Source organism: Schistocerca gregaria, chromosome 7 (genome assembly GCF_023897955.1).
Source record: "Schistocerca gregaria isolate iqSchGreg1 chromosome 7, iqSchGreg1.2, whole genome shotgun sequence".
In the NCBI taxonomy this organism is placed as follows: domain Eukaryota; kingdom Metazoa; phylum Arthropoda; class Insecta; order Orthoptera; family Acrididae; genus Schistocerca; species Schistocerca gregaria.
Window position 1 is genome coordinate 536,668,596 of NC_064926.1, and position 25,642 is coordinate 536,694,237.

The 25,642-nt window shown below is 40.6% G+C and overlaps 1 protein-coding gene across 3 annotated transcripts in view; it reads left to right on the forward strand.

Annotated features, from left to right (window-relative positions):
• Positions 1–25,642, forward strand: part of LOC126282063 (transient receptor potential protein) — a 413,093-nt gene that overhangs the window by 308,384 nt on the left and 79,067 nt on the right. For all 3 annotated transcript variants that reach the window (XM_049981506.1, XM_049981508.1, XM_049981507.1), the window contains exons 13-14: positions 3,465–3,598; positions 24,110–24,233. In XM_049981506.1, the coding sequence (XP_049837463.1) occupies positions 3,465–3,598; positions 24,110–24,233 (258 nt within the window). The remainder of the gene's footprint in view (positions 1–3,464; positions 3,599–24,109; positions 24,234–25,642) is intronic.

Sequence of the window (25,642 nt, forward strand, 5' to 3'; positions counted from 1 at the left end):
GGCGGTACGTCCACGCGGCCTCCCGCATGCCGACTATACGCCCTCGCTCAAAGTCCGTCAACTGCACATACGGTTCACGTCCACGCTGTCGCGGCATGCTACCAGTGTTAAAGACTGCGATGGAGCTCCGTATGCCACGGCAAACTGGCTGACACTGACGGCGGCGGTGCACAAATGCTGCGCTGCTAGCGCCATTCGACGGCCAACACCGCGGTTCCTGGTGTGTCCGCTGTGCCGTGCGTGTGATCATTGCTTGTACAGCCCTCTCGCAGTGTCCGGAGCAAGTATGGTGGGTCTGACACACCGGTGTCAATGTGTTCTTTTTTCCATTTCCAGGAGTGTATTTCAGTTGGAGACGATGAGGTATTACGTAGACAATATTCCTAAAGCATTTTAGGCATACCACGGAAAAACTACATCATGATGGTGCGATTAAGTTTTGAATCCCTTGTTTCCCCAGATCGAGTTCACTGTCGTAACCACGACACTAATTGTCTAGGATTCAACGATAGGAGAAACCAAAATTTAAATTTTATTCGAACAAGCAGAGTAGTGGGATTTGTACAAGTTGATGTGACGAGACAATGTGTTAAATGCATCTCAAGGAAATGAAAACGAGCAGGAAAGATTATATATTTCATTGTATGACAGTCATTACGATAATATACACTATGTGATCAAAAGTATCCTGACACCCCAAAAACTAATATTAGGTGCCTTGTGCTGCCACCTACTTGCAGGTACTCCATATCAGCGACCTCAGTAGTCATTAGACATTGTGAGAGAGCAGAATGGGGCGTTCCACGGAACTCACGGACTTCGAACGTGGTCAGGTGATTGGGTGTCACTTGTGTCATATGTCTGTACGCGAGATTTCCACACTCCTAATCATCCCTAGCTCCACTGTTTCCGATGTCATAGTGAAGTAGGAACGTGAAGGGACACGTACAGCACAGGAGCGTACAGACCGACCTCGTCTGTTGACTGACAGAGACCGCCGACAGTTGGAGAGGTTCGTAATGTGTAATAGGCAGACATCTATCCAGATCATAGCACAGAAATTCCGAACTGCATTATGATCAACTGCAAGTACTATGACAGTTAGGCGGGAGGTGAGAAAACTTCGATTTCATGGTCTAGCGGCTGCTTATAAGCCACACAGAACGTCGACTTCATCCTCACCGACTGACATCTATACCTCTTCTCAGTGCAGCACTCCGTGAAGAATGGGCTGCCTCTCCCCAAGAAACCTTCCAGCACCAGACTGAACGTATGCCTGCGAGAGTGGAAGCTGTCATCAAGGCCAAGAGTGAGCCAACACCATACTGAATTCCAGCATTGCCGATGAACTTGTAAGGCATTTTCAGCCAGGTGTGCGGATACTTTTGATCACATAGTGTACCGGGTTATTACGAACATCAGTGCGCAAGACATAAGTGCGTGCTTTTCAACGCTGACTGGAATAATCATTAGTAAAAACCACCTGATAAGAAGCGTAATGACTCATAAAAGCTTTCCTTGACTAGCACTATTTTCGTAAGTGTAAGAGTAGTTTATATGGAATTTTTGTGGCACCATATTTTGTGCCAATTTTATAGTGTACACATTGTTAGCCATATGCTGGGAGAAATAATGTAGTAGACCTATTTTTTATTAACTGTCTGTAATGGTTGCTGAACGTCAGATCACTGAAGGTTGTTCACAGGCGCAGAACCAAGTCGTATGAAAAAAAGCTACATACAATAAAACAAATAAATTCTTTATTGATTTGTATTTATAGAAGTAAAATCATTGACTGGTAAATCAAAGAGCGATTCACTTGGACAAAACACAATTTATACGTCTATTATTCCATAAAATCTTCCGAGTGTAAATCTGTGTGGTGATATATAGGATACAGTGAAATGGATGGTAGTTCCTTCTGGTACAGCCATGCAGCTTTGTTTGCTACATCGATAGTCAATTTGCCAGCAAATAACGGTAGTTATCCAGCCAGGGGAACCACCATTAGACGAAGACAAATGCAGATATATCGAAGAATTAGATGACGACAGATCGGTGGTGAGAGACATCAGACAGACATACAGTTTCTCTCTCTCTGCAACCTTTTTTAACTCTCCAGTCTCCTCTGTTCCATACGTTCTGCAACATCAACTTCAGTCAGTTTTGTGCCGTAGAAAAGAAGTAATCTGTTTGTTCACCAGTGGCCGATGATGTTACGGGGCCATTGAGCTTTCTTTCCTCTTCCCTGTTTGCTCGCACTTCTGTAACAAACTTACTGGTCGATAGATCGACCTATGTCACTCGGGCAACACGGCGTGGAGACAGCACTAAATGTAATAGCAGGCTCAGGTTTAAATGTTCACCAGGCACTTATCAGCACCTCGTGGAGTCTAGTGTCCTAATACATGCTCACACTACAAATAGTTGTGGAGAGTGAGGAATGCAGCCAGTCACAACACTTTCTGCCTACAGCAAGTTGTGAGATTGAGCAGGTATCGATGGAGGAATATTGATCAGGCCGGCAGATGACGAATTAATGGCTGCCTTGCAGGAAGATTTATGGCTATCTTGTGCAATTCAGTATACGCAAGTTGCTATTCATACCAATGAAAGTACAAAAACCAATATTAGTAGACATGATTAGTATCTTTACACAGTTTGCTTATAAAACGCGATCATGGACAGAAAATTTTGCTTACCCTCCCCTGTATAATGTTCAGAGATATTAAAAGAGTACTTGAAGACTCTGAGTACCTTCTTCGACTGAACAAAAGAAGTTGATTCTAGGCACCACACTGTACTGGAGCAGCAGGCATAGATGAAACGCTAGTGCTGCTTTCTTTCTGTGAGCTATAATTCAGAACTCCTTCAATTACCGTGTCTTAGGCCTAGTACCGTCCCAGGAGCCTAAAAAACTAAATGGAACCAGATAAAATCTTAGAAAATGTTTCAATTATCTTGTACGTCATCGTATAAAAAATCTTTAGATGGCCTGGTGCTTATTCGCATCTAGAAGAAACTTACTTTAAAAAATCACGCACCCTGCCAATATTTACTGCTGCTTGCAGAACTTTCAATCTGCTCCACTAAGTGGGATGCCCGATGTTTTTTCTCATAATGAAGAACACTTTAAAGACGTAAGCGAATATATCGGTAAGTTGCCATCTTTATAATCTTCTGTTTCCCATCTCTAGCGCACTGCTGCTACTTAGTAAGATCCGCAATTCGCTACAGCCTGACTGGAAGCTAACTTCATTGGATGTGTTACTATCTAACAGAATCACTGAAAACGAATCAATATCAACTAATACCGTACAATCATTTTATGTTTCAAGTATTTTTCCCACACTGCCCACAAATGTACTGCTCCGAAAAATTGCTCTTTTTAGGACTGCCATGTGCTGCAAGCCAACCAGAAAATTTTTTGAATTAATTGGGGCGCTGTTGCCTGTTTGTTGCAGTTTCCTAAAGTTGGTGCACATCTTCAGCGTCAACCCGCACCTGGGGCCGTTGCAGATCTCATTGGGCCGCATGATCATAGACATCATCAAGTTCTTCTTCATCTACACGCTGGTGCTGTTCGCCTTTGGGTGTGGTAAGGCTCCTCCACATTGCCGCTACCGCCATCTGTGTGTGCTTCGCAACATCTCAAGTTTTTCCTAGTGAAATAATTCGCTCTTACTAGCTCTCAAGTTTTGTTGAGATGAAATGCTGCTGTATATGACACATCAAATTATTATTATTATTATTATTATTATTATTATCGTATGCATCAATTACTGTATTACACATTTATCAAAACAAAGTAATATATATATAAATGAAATCATATATAGTGCGCAAGTTTTAAAACGGCTCAGACTACACTCGGATGTTGATGGACTCGATCCAGCGGAGTGCCTCGTGGGATGCTTGATGGAGCTTCTGAATACCACCAGGGAAGCGTCTGATTGGACAGTCATTCACAATGTGGCTCACTGTTTGGGTGTCACCACAGTCACACACACTGTCACGTGGAAAGCTCCACTCGTGCATGTTCTATTTGCCCCTACCCTCTTCAGTCTGATATCTGTTTAACTGCACCCACACCTCCCTCGGTTGGTGGAAGCCCGGAACTGGAACTGTTGAATTGTCTACAAGTTCGTGGTTTCGGGTTCTTGTAGCTGGCCACTCACGTTTCCACTCTGCGTCCTGGTCGAATCCTGTGGATAGCATTTGGACTCCCATTTCATACGCTGGTCTTCTATATTTGACACGTTTCCTGGCTAGTGATAGCAAATCGTCATGAAGAGGGATCGAGTTATTTTCAGAATGTTGCTGACAGAGGTTGTAAAGAGCAGCCTTTCGACGGAGGTCTGGTGGGTAGATGTTTGAAAGCACTGGTAGCCAGAAAGTAGGTGTAGACCAGACTGTACCACTCTCATAACTGAGTTCAGATGGACGTCTACATTCACTACGTGGGCGCTTCGGAGCCAGGCTGGTGCACAGTATTCTGCTGCAGTTTATACCAGTGCAAGGGATGCTCCTCGGAGGACTGATGTGGTTGCTCACCAGTACTGCCTGCCAGCTTTCTCATGAGGTTCACTCGTGTTTGTATCTTCTTGGCCAAGTTGGAAAGGTGTTTTTTGTATGTTAAAGTTCTGTCCAGAGTGACTCCCAGGTATTTCGGGCTTTCGTTGTATCTGACTGTGCCAAGAGGACCGAACTGTGGGCTGATATTTGTTGATGAAAGGCGATTAGAGGGGTGGAACAGGCTTACCTCGGTTTTAGGAACATTTGGTCTCAGTCGCCATGTCTCAAAATACTCATAAAGTTTAGTAACGCTATTCGTTAGGTGTTCTTCACATTCAGAAAGGTCTTCACTCTTATATGAAATTGAGTAACATTGAGTGTAGTGGCTCCATATATCTGATCTACAGTTGCACTGTGTGTATGTACATTTGAAATCAAAAAATTCATTGACAAGCTACCGTGATACGTACATAAACGATTTTTCAGGGCGTTTACTTATATTTCTCACATTCGATGCGTCTGTGAAGAGGAAACTCTAGAACCACTAAAGTTCACTGACAAATTTCCCCAACCCAGTTTGATTATTTGACGAAGTTTTGGCATTTGAAGATAGTAAGACGAGTGCACCCATGCTAAGGGGTCATGCAACACAGTTTACTACTTCTGCTAAAAACGTTATCTTACACATTATTTTAAGGACGCGGCGACTGTCAGCTTATCAATATTTTTGAAAAATCATGATTTGCACAATATGATACGACGCATTTACTAGTTTCATTGATAAATTATCTTGTTATAGTCCACTATTTACAATGGTCTGGTTCGTATACTTCTGGTTTACCTTTAAAAAAATAAAAGCCAGTAAGATATCACGATTTCCTTGTATTTTCGAGCGAATCGCCACTCCAAGTATTGCTATAAAGAAGATTCCTGCCCTTCGTGTTCACTTCTTCCTGTTTACCCTGAGTAGCGGTGTAGCGATGTGTCACTACACCACCCACGACATGTGGAAGTCTTTAGTTCATTCTTTCAGTGTCTTTCCATCCCCACGAATCTCATCCCTTTGAAACACAAATACAATTCCTCTTTATTTTTCTAAATTTTCAACACCACCATGCATAATCTCTTAAACTCTACAACAATTTTCATTTTATGTTAGTTTCATGATTTATATTCATAACGTTCTCAATGTCTTTCAAAGCATCAAAAAAATTCTTTGTTTCCATATTTTCACAATCTGAGAATATCAAGTTGCTGTAAGTTATTCTCACCCTTTAAATAACTATAGCTTTGCACATAAAGTAAACATATTTTCATATAAATTAAACATCCACTTAATAGTGTTATTCGTATCCAAACAATTGTTTCAACAGTACATATTTACTATTAATCCACTTAATTTATCTTAACAGTTCAAGTGGTCTTAATTGAATGACAGACACCGTATGGTCAGTCCTTTTCATCTAATCATTAGTCGCTACATCTACCCAGAGTAGTCCTTTTGTTGAAGCACTAACCAACCCTACACTTTTCATCAGATTTCCAACCACTTAATTCTACTAACTAAAACTAATTATTCACTAAATAAATTTATCTACCAGTTCTACTAGAACTTCATAAGTAAACTTAACTCTTACAGTACTTCTAACCCAAGACCAATCTATACAACAATTATATCTTAAACTCTTTCCTCACTGTCTTGATACATTGTCCATGACTCACAACTGTACAAAGCAATGGGAAAGATTAAAGTTTCTGCCATTTTTATTTTGGCCGGTAATGACAGCTTCTTTCCTTTACATAAGTATTCATTCCCTCTATCATCTGCTTCACAGCCAGACAGAAGCTACTCAGCCCCAAACTTTTTAACTTTTACTCCCAGCTACAGCTTTACGAATATGAAGCGTTCTCCTTAATAGGAATCGGGTTTCCTTAGCCTTTCCACTTCTGCAGCGTAGTCAAAACAACCTTGTGAACACGTGGACCTGCCCATATATTGCCGACTAACGTGCGGAAGTTTCACTGACAAACCCTTACGCATCCTCCATGTCGCTCTGATCTCTCCCCACGCGATTTCGTCATTTTTGATGCCCTGATGAAAGACATTCGTGGCCATCGATTTTCTTTGGATGAGGAGGTGAATGTCGCGGTAGAATCATTGTTCTGTTGGTAACATCAAACATTTTTCCATGAAGACATTGACCGTCTCGTTTCACAATGCAATAAGTATATCTACAGTTATGGCGATTACTTTTGAAATAATAAACAATTTACTTACTTTTTTCCATCTTGCTCACTTCCATTAACTGCCCATTATATTAGTCTCACATCCAATAGACTATTCACCTTTTCCTTCCGATTTTCCCTTCTAGGTATGTACAGTTTCAATTGTACTATGTTATTTACAAGACAACTTTTCCTTGATATGGATAAACCTGATGATATGTCTTAGGATGAGGAACATCATCTACTTGGTACGGCCCTTGGTAAATGAGAAAGAATTTTGATATCTTAGCGTCAATTATCTTAAACTTCTTATGGGTTCTGACCAGAAAGAAATCCCCAATCATACATATTTCGCCCCTTTTATTTTTGATCATATCTCTGTTGCCTCCTCTTAATCTTCTTGTCTGTGTTATTTTTCACCAGCTTCTTCTCATCTTCTCAGCTCATTTCTTTACACAGTATGTAATCCATATTTTATTCTATTAGAGTTGGATGCCTACCATCCATCGTTACGGAGATGATAGATAAACTCCAGTGGAAGACTCTGCTGGAGAGACGCTCAGTAGCTCGGTACGGGCTTTTGTTAAAGTTTCAAGAACATACCTTCACCGAAGAGTCAAGCAGTATATTGCTCCCTCCTACGTATATCTCGCGAAGAGACAATTAGGATAAAATCAGAGAGATTAGAGCCCACACAGAAGCATACCGACAATCCTTCTTTCCACGAACAATACGAGACTGTAATAGAAGGGAGAACCGATAGAGGTGCTCAGGGTACCCTCCGCCACACACCGTCAGGTGGCTTGCAGAGTATGGAAGTAGATGTAGTTGTACATCAGTAGGTGTAAAATTTTTATCCTGATAAACTACTTTATTTAGTACTCCTATAAGATCCAATATGACGTCCCCCCAGGTACAATGTCTTTTGCAGCAACATGTCCTGTACAGTTCACCTATCTCCCTCATATTTCTTTTAGCAAGATTAGCTGCTGGATGGTAAGGTGAAATACTACCATTTTTACATCACTGTGTGCCATCGCTTCCTTCCATATCTTTGATATAAATTGAATCCCATTCTCTGCTACCACCCATCTAGTTTCCCATACTTTAGGCTGAGAACTAGTGCAATTCTTTATTTCTTTGGAGAGTACAACTTTATAAATTTCGAAAACACATCAGGAACTACTGAAATGTGACAAAATACACTTCTTCATTTGGGCAAGGAACAATATAAATACACTACAACTAGGTCCAATACATCTCTGGGTGAATACTCAAATTGTTCAGTACCTTCACATGCTGACATCGGTAACATGATACAATCTGGTCCCTACCTATTGTATTCGTATTTATGAAATGGACAGCTTTCTCCAATATAATTACACATTTCTTAAGACCCACATGATTACACCTATTTCTCTATATACTTCTTTGGCCGGCAGATCAATTACTACTCTGAATTTTTTTTCTTTTCTTCAAAACAATACTGCATTGTAAAGTTTGTAATATTTCTGCAATTCGACATTATCTCTTTTACCAACATCACTTATTGTTACGTTCAAAGTTTCGCCTTGATTCTGGTTTCTCTTCATGTTCTTGAAATTTCTTTTCAATTGTGCAATCACATGGAAAATCTCTCACATTAAAGATTTTTACATGCCCTCCTTCTGTTCCACGATCTTCATCATCTTGAATAGTATTTGACAATGTCGACAAAGTATCTGCTTTTGTTTTCGTTACCTTTTATGCACACAACCCACATCTGAAGCTGTTGCAAGAACAATGTACATCTATACAGATGTCTGTGCATCAGTATATAGTCCTTCAAGAAGATGCCTTGTAATCAGTGTACAGCAGAGTCTAATGCCCCACAGATAATAATAGAATTTCTATAATTCCCATACTATGTCCAAGGCTTCCCTTTCAGTTGTACTATAGTCATTTTACTTTTTGATATAATATAAGTTGCTTGGTTGGCTGATTTGGTGGAAAGGGATCCAACAGCGAGGTCATTGTTCCCATCGAATTAGGGAAGGATGGGGAAGGAAGTCGGTCGTGCCCTTTCGAAGGAACCATACCGGCATTTGCCTGAAGCGATTTATGGAAATCGCAAAAAATCTAAATCAATATGGTCACCCACAGGTTTGAACCATCGTTCTCCCGAAGGCGAGTCCAGTGTGCTAACCACTGTGCCACCTCGCTCGGTGATAGAATATAAGTCACAAACACTAAAGTCTTATGTTCTGCTTTCTTTCAATTGTTTATTAACTGGACGCATTCTGCTCAAATTCCAACTCATCTATAGTCAGTTCTGAGACTGAAACTTTGTGTCAAGTCTAAGTGTTTTCCTTGGCTGTTTCATCTTTCAAACCACCAAACGTTTTTCGCCTCTGCTAATTCAATACAAATGTTAAACTTTAAAAGATTCGTTGAATCTGGGTTGTTAAAAGCTTGAGTTTCTAAGTATTTTCACTGGAAAGAACATATTCCTAAAAAGAATTTCAATTGCTGATTGTTTCTGGTGGGGGACAGACTTTAATTGCTTTACTATTTATTAATTTTTTTCGCTGACGCAGTCTCACCAAGGAATGTCACTCTCTTTCTTATAAATTTTGACGTCAAATGATTTAAGGTCATGGTTCGTTTCTGCAAGGCTGAAAATACTTCTTTCAACTGGATCAATGTTCCTCCTAAATTCCTTTAGCTATTACTGTTCCTTGCCACAATCTCTATCCCAAGCCCTTGAGAACACAGACATTAATATATTCGCTCCAAAAGTAGATTTTTAGATTGCCACCAAATAAGAATGTTGTTTACTTTCTGTCTTGTTTCACCAGTGGTACTTGCCAGTAGCCCACATCACATCTAAAGTACTCAGCAATATTCCTGGAAGTTTCATATACTTTGTCAATTTTTTCTGGTCGATCAGTTTATTCTGTACAATAGTACTTAGCCTCATAGCATCCAAAACTAATCGCACATTCCTACCACTTTTTCCTACACCAACCAGGGGATTTTTACATTTCCTGAGACTTTGTTCAATTACTCACTATTTCTTCATTTCCTCCGTTTCTGTAGCTAATGCTTTCTTTTTCACCACTGGTACAGGATAAGGCTTAAAAAATCGTCTCATTCTGTATGATCTTCGAATGACATTCGTAATCAAACATTCGACAAGATCTATCTAAGCGTACCTTTCTTTATCTCCTTATTAGATCTTCCAATTCTGCTTTTCATTCTGGTGAAACATCTTTAATTTGTTACAGCCACTCTTTTTCTTTGGCTGTAATCTTCATTCCATCACTTTCTTCCATGTTTCTCAAATCATCCCTTTCGTGAGTTTAGTAACCCAAGTGCATAATCTGACTTCATACTTTCCCAAAACCAGTTCATTCGTTATAATCATCTTTACAGTTCTATTTTATACACTTCTACTTTACTTTTCACCTTTAAACAGTTATTTTCACGGTTTAATTCACGTATATTCCTCATCAAAAAATTCATACATAGTATTGTATCCACAGTCAGTCAAGGTATACAAGAAATCTATGCTCAAATTAGAACTCTCCTACTTGAAGTTAGAAGAAAATTTCTTTCCCGATGAATTATTCAATTTTCTGAAACAGAACTAATTTAATTACCACTATCCAGTAGATCATTCTCCTTCTCCTGAAAAATCGTATTTTCTAAAATATTTCCATATTCTTCTGACAGCTATTTATTCATTTACTTTTTCTTTTTTTTGTTTCATTTATTCCTTTTCCTTCCAGTGTGATGTCCGGAATTTAAAAAAAAAGGGAGGGTGGTAATTTTTTTGTTTTTATTTGTTGAAAGGAATGAAAGAAAAAAGGGTGAATAAAGGTGAAGGGAAGTGATTCTATTTTTACTGGAATGAACTTATTGATGGACATCACAAAAATTTATTTTACCTATATTTTTTTTTTTTACTCATCGAAGAAGACAACACAACACATATAAAAGAAATCATCACACTAGTATTATCCACAGAATGATCGTTTCACAAGACACTTTCTAGCTCGACTGACTCTTAAGACTGAACAAGACTCGACTGACTCTACTCTCTCTCTGGACCACAGCCTCTTCACGTCCCTCTGGACCAGAGACTTCAACTGTGATTAGCACGCCGATTATTTAATTAATCGTACAGCCGCTGGGCGCGCGCTTGGCGCGTCATTTAAATGGGATTAAACGCACCCCGCGAGAGGCGTGGGCTAGCGGTGTCTTACAGGTATCGCCACACCAGCAAGTTTCTAATCGTGCCTAAATTGGTATTAAGCCATTAATCTCTTTAGGTAATTGTTCTTCATTTTCACTGCTTATCTCTTGTGGTTGCTTCTTTGTCTGTTTTCGTTGACAGGTATATTCCGTTCTCTGTTTTCTCCTGTCCTTTCGTCACTTTCTCTGGAAAATTTAGCAATAGTAATTTTATTCTGCTGAATATATTTTGGTCACTTTTGCACTCCTGCATCAGCTGAGGCGTTTCTACTGTGGTCTTTCGTTTCTATACATTCCTTCTCCTCTATTAAATCCACCTTTATACCTCTCTTATCCTTCTCAAAAACCGATCCAAATCGGATCCCCTTACACTCTTATGTTTCCTGATTTCAGATGGAAGTTTTCCATATAGGTCATGGGTAAGATCCTCTTCTTTTATCAGCTGAGATAAATGTTCCAACAGTTTACATAATCTCTCTCGATATTCTTTCATATTACTTCTAATATTCCTTCTATATTTAGACTATTTCGTAATTTTTCATCTGTTTTTCTTGTTCTTGGACCAGTATTTATTCCCAAAATTCTTCGAAAATTTCACATCCTTCTGACGGTTTGATAGCCAATTCGCTTGCATCTCATACCAACCTTTGTTCCACTGTTCAGGCATATAACTCCCACAATCCCCCATAAACATGACTGGGGGTACAGTTCCCTTTCGGTCAAACTTGTGGTCCACGACTGCCATGTTATTGCAAGCATCTATACAGTTGACTAACTCATTAGTTATAAATACATTCCTTTACAATTTATTCATTTTTCTCTCACCAGTTTTATTTCGCTTTGATTTTCTTCCTTTCCTGAGTTGCAAACACTAGCTTCATTTGCGACTCCTTCCCCAGTTCTTCAAAACCTTTCTTACCCCGTTTCTTAAGACTTTGTGTCTGCTATATGTGTGTAGATTCACACTCCTCATTATCAGCTTTATACCTCTTAACCTCTTTGACTTGAATATCGGTTTTTTCTTCTTCTTTGTCTCTTCTTACACTTAGGACAGTCAACACTTAATTTAGGTCCTTGGACTGGCTATGTTTTACAACTTCTGTTTCCCCATGTGTTGCTGCCTGATTGGCTCTCCCATTGTGCCATTTATTTCCGTCTTTATTTCCCGTATAAAAGCATTTAAAGATTTCTGCTGAGCATCCAGTTTTGAATTTAGTCTTTCAATATCTCTCTTCAGAGACGCAGATTATATTGTCGACTTCACTTCTAACTGTACAGACTCATTGGTAAACATTATTTGTGGCTTCAGTTCTGACATTATAGACTAATCGTTAGACTTTATTTCTGACCTCAAACACTCCATACTGGTACTCACAGCAATTACTGCTTCTGTGAATGATTCTGACATATTACTCACTTTTAGTGGTTGACCTTGTAACTCTTTCAAACATACTCATTGTGAGTCTTCACTCTCCTAGAACCCTGGGGGTCCCTTCTGTAGTTTCGATTTTTCCTTTGTGTCAAATTCCCCTTCATCTTCCTCCGTAACTACATTTACGTGACTCACATTCTTCAGTTCCTCATCCTCTTTCTTGACTTGTATTGAGTGCTCACTACAAGCGTCTTCTAATGGATCAGAAATATCAACATATTCCATCTATTGTCTTTTTTCATATCCCGCCAATTGCTCTTCTAAATATCGATACAGAGTACCAGTTTCATTAACATTTTAAACATAAAACAATTGGTTCTTCCTGTAGGTCCTAATTACTGCTGTAACAACTCCTCACTTACGGCACCAGCTACACATTGCAAATGATCAATGGTCGATCACTGAAAGACAAATGCAAACCTCACGCTTCACAGTGCGGCGGATTCTTTCCTTCAGAATAGCAATCCGCTCCTACTGCCTGTCTGCCTCTCAGGTCAGGCTATCCCTTAGAGGTCACTCGTGTTTCCTTCACCTCCCCATACTAAGCACAGCTTGAAAAGATTTTGTTCTGTTCCTAATTCTGAAATTTACTGTTTTTACTAAAGTCAAGTAACATCTGATAATAGGTTTTCCACACTGGCACTCTGCATGCAGAATTTAAATTCCTTAACAGCGTATTTATATTATTTCGAATGCAACTGACACCAAAAAGCGAACCGACGTTGCAGAAAACCACATACATTACAGAAAACATGCTTCTTAGACTCTACTACAAGCACCCAGCGCAAAATTATTACAAGAATATGCAATAAATTTTTTACTGCTTGTTTGAAAATTACAATGCGTTTCGAGTTTTTATCTTGAACATTAGTGTGAAGATAAGTCTATCGTTGAACTATTTGAACATCAAAGCAGATACCGTCTTGTATAACAGCTTGATTGGTTGACAAAAGCTGGTGACTGCACTTTCACAAGACGGCCACCGATTTCATATTGCACAGGTTTCTTACTAGTTGCTGATTTCTTGACTTTTAGCACTGGGAGAACTTCTTCCTATGTGCTTCCCTGTCGAGGTATTCTATGGAATAGAGTGAGGTACTGGAAAGAATCATTGCTTAGTTTTAGCCGAATGGCTATCCATTCTCCCATAAAGTCACATAGTTACTGCCCAGACCAATTACAAGCTTTGGACGTTTTGCAGGCTACATGAGGCCTGACTGTCCATCGAAAGGATTCAAACACTTCAGTTTCTCATTCAGTTAATATTATGTCTATGCTGCCAGCTGCTTCTCGTGAATCTGTTCTTTAGAACTTTGACATAATTAATAATCCCTAACTACTTACGGAGACCCAACATCTCAGTTTCTGTGATGTAACGCGTAGCTGCTGGATTTAGCGTTACCTATGCCCGTTAAAGTTAATGATGTGTAACTAACGCCACACAGATGCACTCGTTGTTTCGTAAGCATTAGAGTATATTACGAAAGTCATACTTACCGTGAATTCGTTAATTTGCAATAGCACGTTACTTGTACTGTCTTCACAACCAGTGCTTTTGCTTCATTCACGTACGTAAAATTTTACGCCACTATTACTGGTAGCTTTTGAGCAACGCAATTTTCCTCCAGGCTTATGTTAGCAACTCATGGCGTCCCATCGGTGTCTCTTTCATGGCTGTCTTCCGCCCACGCAGTTTCCTGTGGAATTCAAGGAAGAACCTCATTGGCTCCGTACCCGTAGCCAGTCTCACGCCTCTTCCTTTTGTTCTGGAACGCACTAATACATTTCGATTCAATTTTTATTAATCTAATCCAAAATCCTACTTCTTGCCTAGTTATGTTTAAGTCACATACAATAAATCAATTTTATGGTAACATTCAATATTCAAACTACAGTGTTCTATAGAAGAAAACTTCAGACAATCACGTTCGTCCACTACCCCTCACCTACAGCAGGCATTCTATGGTCATAATTGGAAACGCAATATCGTTGAAATTTCAGCCGACTGCTGACAGAGGATTGCACTGCATTACCCTCATCTCCGATTACACAGAAACATTACAAATGGTACCCTACTTTATTAACAAACAACAAATTTAGTTCAGAGAACAGACCATCCTCAGCCAACTACGTAAAAAGAAGAAGACTATAATTAGACACACTGATCACAAACAAAACGAATCGTTATACAGCTATACAATTTTTCTCCATAATATATACTTTCAAAATACGCCAATTATAAGGCATGTGTCGCATCATGAGAACTTGTTTCTACACTGAATAGCCAAAGAAACTGGTACACCTGAATAATATCGTGTAGGGTCCCCGCGAGCAGTAAGACGTGGCATAGACTCGACAAATGTCTGAAGTAGAGCTGTAGGGAACTGACACCACGAATTCTGCACGGCTTTCCATAAATCAGTAAAAGTACGAAGGGGTGGAGGTTTCCTCTGAACAGCGCGTTGCAAGGCATCCCAGATATGCTCAATAATGTTCATGTCTAGAGAGTCTGGTGGTCAGTGGAAGTGTTTAAACTCAGAAGAGTGTTCCTGGAGCAACTCTGTAGCAATTCAGGACGTGTCGTATTGCTCTGCTGGAGCTGCCGAAGTCCGCCGGAACGTACAACGGACATGATTGGATGCAGGTGATCAGACAGGATGTTTAAGAACGTCTCACCTGTCAGAGTCGTATCTAGACGTTTCAGGGGTCCCATTTCACTCCAACTGCACACGCCTCACACCATTACAGAGCCTCTACCACCTTGCTTTGTGTTGGGCAGTCTTCAAGGGTACAAGAGTGGGCCTTCGGCTCTGAAAGTCCATATCGATTATGTTTCGTTGAATGGTTCGCACACTGACACTTGTTGATGGTCCAGTATAGAAATCTGCAGCAATTAGCGGAAGGATTGCACTTGTGTCCCGTTGAACGGTTTTCTTCAGGCATCCTTAGTCCCGCTTCTGCAGGATCTTTTTCCGGTCGCAGTGATGTCGGAGTATTGATGTTTTACCGTATTCCTTATATTCGCGTTACACTCGTGAAATGCGCGTACGGGAAAATCCCCATTTCATCGCTACCTCTGAGATACTATGTCCCATCGCTCGTGCGCCGACAATAACACCACTAAACTCACTTAAATCTTAATAACCTACCATTGTAGGAGCAGTAAGCGATCTAACAATAGCACCAGGCACTTGTCGTCTCATATAGGCGTTTCCGACCGCAGCGCCCTATTCTGCCCGTTTATATATCTCTGTATTTCAACAAGCATGCTTATCCCAGTTTCTTTGGCACTTCACATGGTATATCAACGCTAAAGATCACCTGCATCAAAACCGTAACATTTGCGAAAGCACTCAAGTATCTCATAAGGTAATAATTTGAAGAGGTATAGCATATGGATGGATTAAAGTGGCGTAAGTTTCTCAGCCACAAACAGTATGGAAGATTGTAGACCTCATTCCAAAGGCGTCCCCTCTGAATAAATGACTAGTCACATAAAACGTATCTCTGCTTCAAATCAAAAGTTAAAAACTATTTATAACCTCTCAACATTTGGAAACTACTCTGTCATCATGTTAGTTGAAAATTAATGTAACTAGACCATTAAAATTATAAGCACATTGTAATATAAATAGGAAGACTGAATGAAGAGCTTAGTCAGAAGTTCTTCCTCTATGCTACTCATATCACTGAATCTTACCAAGCATTATACACGATACTAATTTTTCATTTACCTATCAAAATCTTGACACCATTTCTTTTCAGCCAGTTCAGACATATTAAAATCGTTGACCTTTGATACTCATGTCTTCTGTCTGGAAGTTCATATTTGCGGAATCTCGTATGTTGTTTTTCTACTCTAAGCTACGGCTCTCAGTCTCTTTCCCTTAACAAGTAACATAACGATTCGTCCTTAGTTTTTAATTTCCTCCCATAGGCCCTCACCACAGTTTTTTACTGTGTCCATATCTAGAAATGTAGTACATGAAGCATCTGATATAAATCAGGCTTACATCTCTGGCTCCAAATAAATTTATAGCAACATGCATTCGTCCTTCTCCTGTGAGACGAAAATGAACCAGTTTTTGCACTTCTCTTCTACTGGTATTTTACCTAATTCTTCTTCCTGGTAGAGAACAAAAGTGAAGAGATACATCTTTTGTCGCCTGATGAGCTTCTATTGAAGTTTTTTGATCTCTCTTCCATTTGATGACGTTCATCCTCTCTCACTTTCGCTGTTACACTGAAATGTCCGCATTTACCCCGTCATTTCGTCCCTAAGATCTCTCTTGGCGTCCATATCTTTGTTTCTGAGGTGAATATTCTCTGTAAGTTTTCTTTCAATGTCGTAACTTCCCATAGAATTGTGATCAGTCTACTAATGGTTTATATCATGACGTCCACTCCATTTTTCGTTTTACGCTGGTGACTTCGTATTTCCACTGCCATATTCCAGTTCATTAGTATAATTCTCATTGTGCTGTTGTGGTCTACTTTTACACAGCTATACACACTAATCTATCTCGTGCAAACACCTTCACCTCTACGTAACTGCTGCAACAGGCGTTTATTTTGAACCTGCTTACCGTAGTCAAGCTTTGGTATCCCTCCACGCTTTTTTACCCTCACCCTTCCATCAATCGGCAAATTGTCGATTTCTTGATGCTTCAGTCTATGCCCTATCAGTTAATCGTTTCTTTTAGTCAAACTGTGTCACATATTCCTTAGCTTCCCTCCAAATTTCGGTTTTGTACCTTCTGGTTAGCTATCATATCTACCCACCTTATCTTCATATTTCAAAAACTTTTACTCTCTTCTTGTCTGAACCGATTGTCGTCCACGTTTCACTTTTCTCCAAGGTTACTCTCCAGATAAATATCTTCAGGAAAGTCGTCCTAACAATTAAATTGGTATTCGATGTCAACAAATTCCTCTTTTCAGAAACAAACGCTTTCCTTGGTATATCCAGTCTGCATTTTATACCCATTCTACTTCAGCTGCCACCAGTTTCTTTTTTCAGATCAAACGGAAAGTCTTTTCTGTTACTTTTAGCATCTCATTTCCAAATTTAACTTCTTCAGCATTAGTTAACTAATATCATTACATTTCATTATCCTCGTTTTACTTTTGCTGATGTCCATCTCCTAACATCGTTTTGAGAAGATGCCTTCGTTTTCCATCTCTGACACAATTAGAATATCATTGACAAACTCGAAAATTCTGTTTCTTCAACCTGAGCTTTAATTCTCTTTTGACATTTATCTGTGCTTTACTGTTTGCTCAGTGCACATTGGAGCTAGGCTACAGCCTACTCTCACTCACCTCTCAACTATTGCCGTCCTTTCACGTCCGTCAGTTCTATATTGAGTTAAACTGTTAGCCAATTCTTTTCCCGTCTGATGAAGCAGATAACAGAATTTACGCTATGGTAGCAATAAGTCAGTTGAATATCACAACAAACTCTCTGCTTTTCACAAACCACATCTGGACTTCATCTATGTTCTTAACTGTATTTTTCCTCAAATTCTCAAGTCCTTGTTGGACTCACTGACTTTCAGATTTAGGTAGTATTATCTCTTGCTCAAGTACTTACACCGTGGTTTCTAACTTTTCAGTTCCTTCCAGTTTCTGTAGCTCTTTCACAATAGTTTCGACAGTAGTGGAATCCTTCGTCTTCATATTCGACTATATGCAAGTGTTGATCAAATCGGTCACTAATTTCTGTCTGAATATACGAGGGCTATTCGGAAAGCAGGGAAATGGTCGAGAAATGGAAACCACAGAGAAAATCAAAACTTTTTTTGCGAGGATTAACTACACTTTTCAGCTACTTCTCTACACAGTCGCCGCTCAGACTTAGACACCTGTCGTAGCGTTGTACCAACTTTTCAATTCCCTCGTTATAGAAGACAGCCGCCAGTGCTTTTCGACAATTTTCTACTCTGGACTTAAGCTCGTTGTCTATGTGAAAATATAATCTTCATAGCCAGCTGATCATTTGAGCAGAGATGAACCTTAGGAGTAGCCAATTACGGGCTGTATTGTGGTTGATCAAACACTTCCCATCGAAAACGCAGCAGGAGCATCTTCATTGCCCCAGCACAGTGCGGCCGAGATTTGTCGTGTAGAACGAACCACATGACAGTTATTTTATGTGGATTGCATAGCTTCAGGCAAAGTCTTTCGCCAGGCCCTCATACTTGGCGGGGGACGCTAATTTCGACCCTTCTTTACGTTCTCACTGTGAGCGCGGAACTGAAAAGAGCAACATACGATAGACACAATGCCCAACGCATCTGTGCAAAGCTTCATCAGATTTTCACTGTATTTTCCGTTTCGCAACCGATAGTTCCTTACTTTCCGAATAATCCTCGTAATTTAGTCACTGGCGAACTGTGGTACTGAATTCTTCTCCCAATGTTTCCAGTTCCCTTCGTGCTTTCACTTTGTCATTTTCCCTACGTTCACTTTCTTTGAATTTCCCTGTTGCCAAATTCACGATCCTGTTCCATAAACTGAGCCAAAAGTGCTTGTACACTTTCTAATTCTCTCTTCGTGAATCATTTGCAAAACTTATCACAGTAAATGAGCACCTGATATACCTTCTTAACAAATTACTCGAATTCTTAGTGTTTGTTACCTTGAATAATATTTATTCACATGCCTAACGGTTCAATTACAGCACCTGACTCCTTGTCTGAGATGAGTTCCTCGTACTGTTTTTCAAGTTAACTTCACTTTACAATTACTAATTCAGTTTAACCATATATGCTCACTTCAGCCATCCACTTCAACCAGGTTTTTCGTCTTCATTTGGTTAGCAAATTGCTCACGGCAGCAACCTAGTGGCTGCAGAGTTCCTCATTTCTGCACCATAGGTTTTCGGTGAACTTACATCGCTAGAGCTATTACGAGTGAGCAGACCGCACAGAATTTTGTTTGCATAAATACTAATAATAATTTCAAACTCAAAATTTTGTTGATTTCACGGGATAGTTCCTCAAATTTTTTATAGAAAACTCATATAAGCGCGTTCGTCGAGGTTGTTAGTCCTTTGAGTCTATTAACACGGTATGACATTAAATCTAAGGTTGGGTAGTTATTCACACAACTAACGACGTAACTGAAACAAATTCAACCTTCATACGTTTCACAGAATGTAGACAAAGTACATAGCTTATTATTGACAACTGAAGGTTTTTCGAGCTGCCGCCGTGACTGAAAATCTGCCTCTACACAAAATCAGCGTGTGATTTGGTGTGCATTCGAGCAACGTACATTAAATCCTTGTTTCTGTTTATTAATACGTAACACTCTGACCACCAAACTTGAAATTCAAACTTGGATTTTCAAGTAAAAAATAAATAAATAATTATCCGTACTAATTTTGATCCTATTGTGTAGCTAATACAGAAATTTAACGATCTTCATTATTTTCCCCTTCATTATCAAAATAAGCAAACATTGCTCTCATGGCACAGTTATAAGTCGATGAAATTTCGTTTTTACTCATAGCTCATTGCCATGCACAAGAAAGTTGCATGGGGGCTTAATTATAATGCAATAATTTTAGTAGCTGTATGTCCGGTTACGAAGTCTCGTAGCCGTTGGCCCTGACGTATTAGTACGCAATCTGACTGCAAAAAGTAACAATAAAGAATGAAAGGAAATTTCCGTTAACACAATTGATTAATTAAGTCCCCTGCAACTATTAAAGCTACGAAACAACAAAGCACAAGTGTAACTGTTCTGTGTGTGGTAGTGTGATTCAACGTACATGTATCTGGCACGGTTCTTCCTCAATTTTAAACACCATTTACAATGAACTAATTGAAAAACCAGAAATACTATAATTGCACATAGAAACCAGAATTACAAGTCTAATACATGAACATGAGCCAGATGCTTTGTTGACTGAACCTGTGACCAAGAGGCATTGTCATTAAGGAAATGTGAAATAAATTTTTTTTACCTCCATACGTATTGACGAAAAATACACTGTGATCATTGCAACATCTTCCATCTATACAGTACACCAACCGAACAGCATCTACTGTCTCGCCCCACAGAACAACAACTGCACACGACATCCTCTGAACTAGTACTGCTCTCGACACCCTCTCAACAAGCACTGCCCACGGCAGCCTCTGAACTACTACTGCTCCAGTGGAGGCGGCTGAATAGTAATCTTTGGCGCAATCTCTGGCGCTGTGACTCAGTGTAGCCACCTTTCAAAGTTTCCAACGCCTTGGGGACTTCAGAGTCGAAGAAAATGGCCTCTTGCTATCCGACGTAAAAGCGCCTATCTTAAATATTACCTAATAACACACAGGTAGCTAACTATCACTCTTGCAGGAAATGACCGCAGTAATGAACTAGTCTGCTAATAAATATATTACACAAGTTTTTGTTTTGAGAACACAATGGATTGGTGTGGTAGTAACTCATAGTGTAATGCAGTAACCCACCCTATTCAGCACAGCAGTATTTGACAGTAATCAAATATAGTACCTACTACAGGCAGTGTCTTAAGACCGAGGGCTTATTGTACAGTTAAAACCGTCATTTGAGGACGTATAACCACTATATGTTTCGTTGTATGTTTATTTTCAGCATTAAACTTTCATCAGTGAGTATGAAATTGCAGGGCCTGTGTTGTTCAGAGGAATAATGTGATGTTTCTTCGGACAATCGTATTTCCCACTCTACGCGCTTTGGCTATCCGTGCACAGCTCATGGCTGGATCCAGATTTCCATATGCAAGCGTGTCTGAAGGAACATCCTTCTTCTTGACAACACAGGCAGTACAATACCGTATATATCCACTGATGTCGGACGGCGACTTACACTATTGGCCATTAAAATTGCTACACCAAGAAGAAATGCAGATGAGAAGCGGGTATTCATTGGACAAATATATTATACTAGAACTGACATGTGATTACATTTTCGCGCAATTTGGGTGCATATATCCTGAGAAATCAGTACCCAGAACAACCACCTCTGGCCGTAATAACGGCCTTGATACGCCTGGGAATTGAGTCAAACAGAGCTTGGATGGCGTGTACACGTACAGCTGCCCATGCAGCTTCAACACGATACCACAGTTCATCAAGAGTAGTGACTGACGTATTGTGACGAGCCAGTTGCTCGGGCACCATTGACCAGACGTTTTCAACTGGTGAGAGATCTAGAGAATATGCTGGCCAGGGCAGCACTCGAACATTTTCTGTATCCAGAAAGGCCCATACAGAATCTGCAACATGCACTCGTGCATTACCCTGCTGAAATGTAGGGTTTCTCAAGGATCGAATGAAGGGTAGAGCCACGGGTCGTAACACATCTGAAATGTAACATCCACTGTTCAAACTACCTTCAATGCGAACAAGATATCACAGAGACGTGTAACCAATGGCACCCCATACCATATCGCCGGGTGATACGCCAGTATGGCGATGACGAATACACACTTCCAATGTGCGTTCACCTCGATGTCGCCAAACACGGATGCGACCATCATGATGCTGTAAACAGAACATGGATTCATCGTAAAAATGACGTTTTAACATTCATGCACACAGGTTCGTCGTTGAGTACACCATCGCAGGCGCTACTGTCTGTGATGCAGCGTCAAGGGTAACCGCAGCCACGGTCTCCGAGCTGATAGTCCATGCTGCTGCAAACGTCGTCGAACTGTTCGTGCAGATGGTTGTTGTCTTGCTAACGTCTCCATCTGTTGACTCAGGGATCGAGACGTGGCTGCACGATCCGGTACAGCCGTGCGGATAAGATGCCTATCATCTCGACTGCTAGTGATACGAGGCCGTTGGGTTCCAGCACGGCGTTCCGTATTACCCTCCTGAACCCACCAATTCCATATTCTGCTAACAGTCATTGGATCTCGACCAACGCGAGCAGCAATGTCACCTTACGATAAACCGCAATCGCGATAGGCTACAATCCGACCTTCATCAAAGTCGGAAACGTGATGGTACGCATTTCAGCTCCGTACACGAGGCATCACAACGTTTCACCAGGCAACGCCGGTCAACTGCTGTTTGTGTATGAGAAATCGGTTGGAAACTTTCCTCATGTCAGCACGTTGTAGGTGACGCTACCGGCGCCAATCTTGTGTGAATGCTCCGAAAAGATAACCATTTGCATATCACAGCATCTTCTTTCTGTCAGTTAAATTTCGCATCTGTAGCATGTCATCTTCGTGGTGTAGCAATTTTAATGGCCAGTAGTGTAAAATCTGCTCACCTGTACGGAAATTACATAATGTATGTAGGAGTACACGTTGTGACCCAGGAAAGAAGACATACGGAAGTTTGGGTCTGGCAGTGAGTGGTGGACGAATAGCACAAGCGGTTTAGGCGACATCTGGCATGAAACGGAAAAAATGGATTTGAATCCTTGTCCGATACGTATTTTCAGTGTCGTTATTCCCTTATACAGCTGACGATTGTTCGTATTCGCAACTGTCAATGCATTTCATGTATGAGTGCGTTCAGTCTTTTATTTTTAAATTTCCTATATACATTGTTGTTGTTGTTGTGGTCTTCAGTCGTGAGACTGGTTTGATGCAGCTCTCCATGCTAATCTATCCTGTGCAAGCTCCTTCATCTCCCAGTACCTACTGCAACCTACATCCTTCTGAATCTGCTTAGTGTATTGATCTCTTGGTCTCCCTGTACAATTTTTATCCTCCACACTGCCCTCCAATGCTTAAACTGTGATCCCTTCATGCCTCAGGACATGTCCTACAACACTGTCCATTCCATTCAACTGCTCTTCCAAATCCTTTGCTGTCTCTGATAGAATTACAATGTCATCGGCGAACCTCAAAGTTTTTATTCTTCTAGTCAAGTTGCGCCACAAACTCCTCTTCTCCCCAATCCTATTCAATACCTGCTCATTAGTTACGTGATCTACCCACCTAATCTTCAACATTCTTCTGTAGCACCACATTTCAAAAGCTTCTATTCTCTTCTTGTCCAAACTATTTATTGTCCATGTTTCACTTCCATACATGGCTACACTCAAAACAAATACTTTCAGAAATGACTTCCTGACACTTAAATCCATACTCGATGTTAACAAATTTCTCTTCTTCAGAAACGCTTTCCTTGCCATTGCCAGTATACGTTTTATATCCTCTCTACTTATACCATTATGTTATTTTTCTCCCCAAATAGCAAAACTCCTTTACTACTTTAAGTGTCTCATTTCTTAATCTAATTTCCTCAGCATCACCTGACTTAATTTGACTACATTCCATTATCCTCGTTTTGCTTTTGTTGATGTTCATCTTATATCCTCCTTTCAAGACACTGTCCATTCCATTCAAGTGCTCTTCCAAATCCTTTGCTGTCTCTGATAGAATTACAATGTCATCGGCGAACCTCGAAGTTTTTATTTCTTCTCCCTGGATTTTAATACCTACTCCAAATTTTTCTCTTGTTTCCTTTACTGCTTGCTCAATATACAGATTGCATAACATCGGGTAGAGGCTACAACCCTGTCTCACTCCCTTCCCAACCAGTGCTTCCCTTTCATGCCCCTCGACTCTTATAACTGCCATCTGGTTTCTGTTAACATTAACATAAAGTAACAATCTCAAAAAGAAATATCTACCTTTAACTTCTCAGCGATAATGCCGATGTCCTCCTTAATACGTGTTCTGTTCTTATTCCATAGGTATGAACCAGTTGCTGTGGTACTACGCGGACCTGGAGAAAGCAAAGTGTTACCACCTGCCCAGCGGACTGCCGGACTTTGACAACGAAGAGAAAGCTTGTGCCATATGGAGGAGATTTACCAAGTGAGTGCAGGTATCGTACACGTAGCACAGACTCGATCCACCGCGACCGCGGAGCAGCCAGTCTGCCCTCCGCCTCTGTCGCACACCACGCGATCCATCCGTCGCCTATCCTGGTAACTGACAACGCTGCCGTAGGTGGCACGGCAGCCCACTGTTTCTGCTTCTGACACCCCCTGGAAAAATTTACACGCTCGGAAGACTGTCACTGTCACTTCTTAACATAATATTCGTCACGTGTACTATATGACACTCATTATGGACACTGTAGTGGCTTAGTACCCTTACCATAGTTACACTAACATGAGAATCGTGGCCAAATGTCGTACGCTCACACTACAGACAGAGGTGTCAGAGTGACTACCTGTTTCCTTAGGTGCTCACCACCATTTGTGTATTATAACTTATTTTTAATTAGCACAGTTGATCATTCATTACACAAATTATTTCACGATTTCTGTAGATGGCGTGCTGCATTAATGTGTTGCCTGCATTTGTACCTGTCGGAAGTTATCTTCCGCAAATTATTGATACACTCAAAGCCTGAATCGTTTGCTCTGGAATTTGATGCAGATATCCTTCTCACTATAGTATTTTACTTTTAAACTTATGGACTCTTTGTTTTATAAGTTTTCGGATGTCTCTGTTTTTTCTGTCTTACTGTGTGTTATTGTTAAGTGCCATTTCCTTCTAACCTTCTTTTAGAAACACTGTCTTTTTCACATTTGATAAATATCCACATTTCTCTGCCATATAGCACCAACAGACAAGTAATTATACAGTGTGTTAGGGGTATAAGTGCAGATATTATAACGATTGATACCTTAATATGTAGCCACTTCAATGTGTTAGTTGGTTTTTCTCTGCAACTAAAACTCTTCCCAGAAACACAATTTTCTACCTAATATTTTGCCCGCCCGGTTGGCCGTGCAGTCTAACGCACGGCTTTCCAGGCGGGAAGGAGCGCCTGCTCCGCGGCACGAATCCGCCCGGCGGACTTCTGTCGAGGTCCGATGAACCGGCCAGTCTGTGGATGGTTTTTAGGCGGTTTTCCATCTGCCTCTGCGAATGCTGGCTGGTCCCCCTTATTCCGCTTCAGCTACACTATGTCGGCGATTGCTGCGCAAACAAGTTCTCCACGTACGCGGACACCACCATTACTCTACCACGCAAACATAGGAGTTACACTCGTCTGGTGTTAGTCGTTCCCTGTGGTGGTTCACTGGGGGTCGAACCGCACAATAACCCTGAGTTCGGTGCGGGGTGGCGGAGGGGTGAAGTGGACTGCGATGGTCGTCGTGGGGTTGTGGACCACTGCGGCTGCGGCGGGGACAGAGCCTCTCCGTCGTTTTTAGGTCCCCGGTTAAAATACAAATACAATACCTAATATCTTTCGGAGAATCATAACTGCA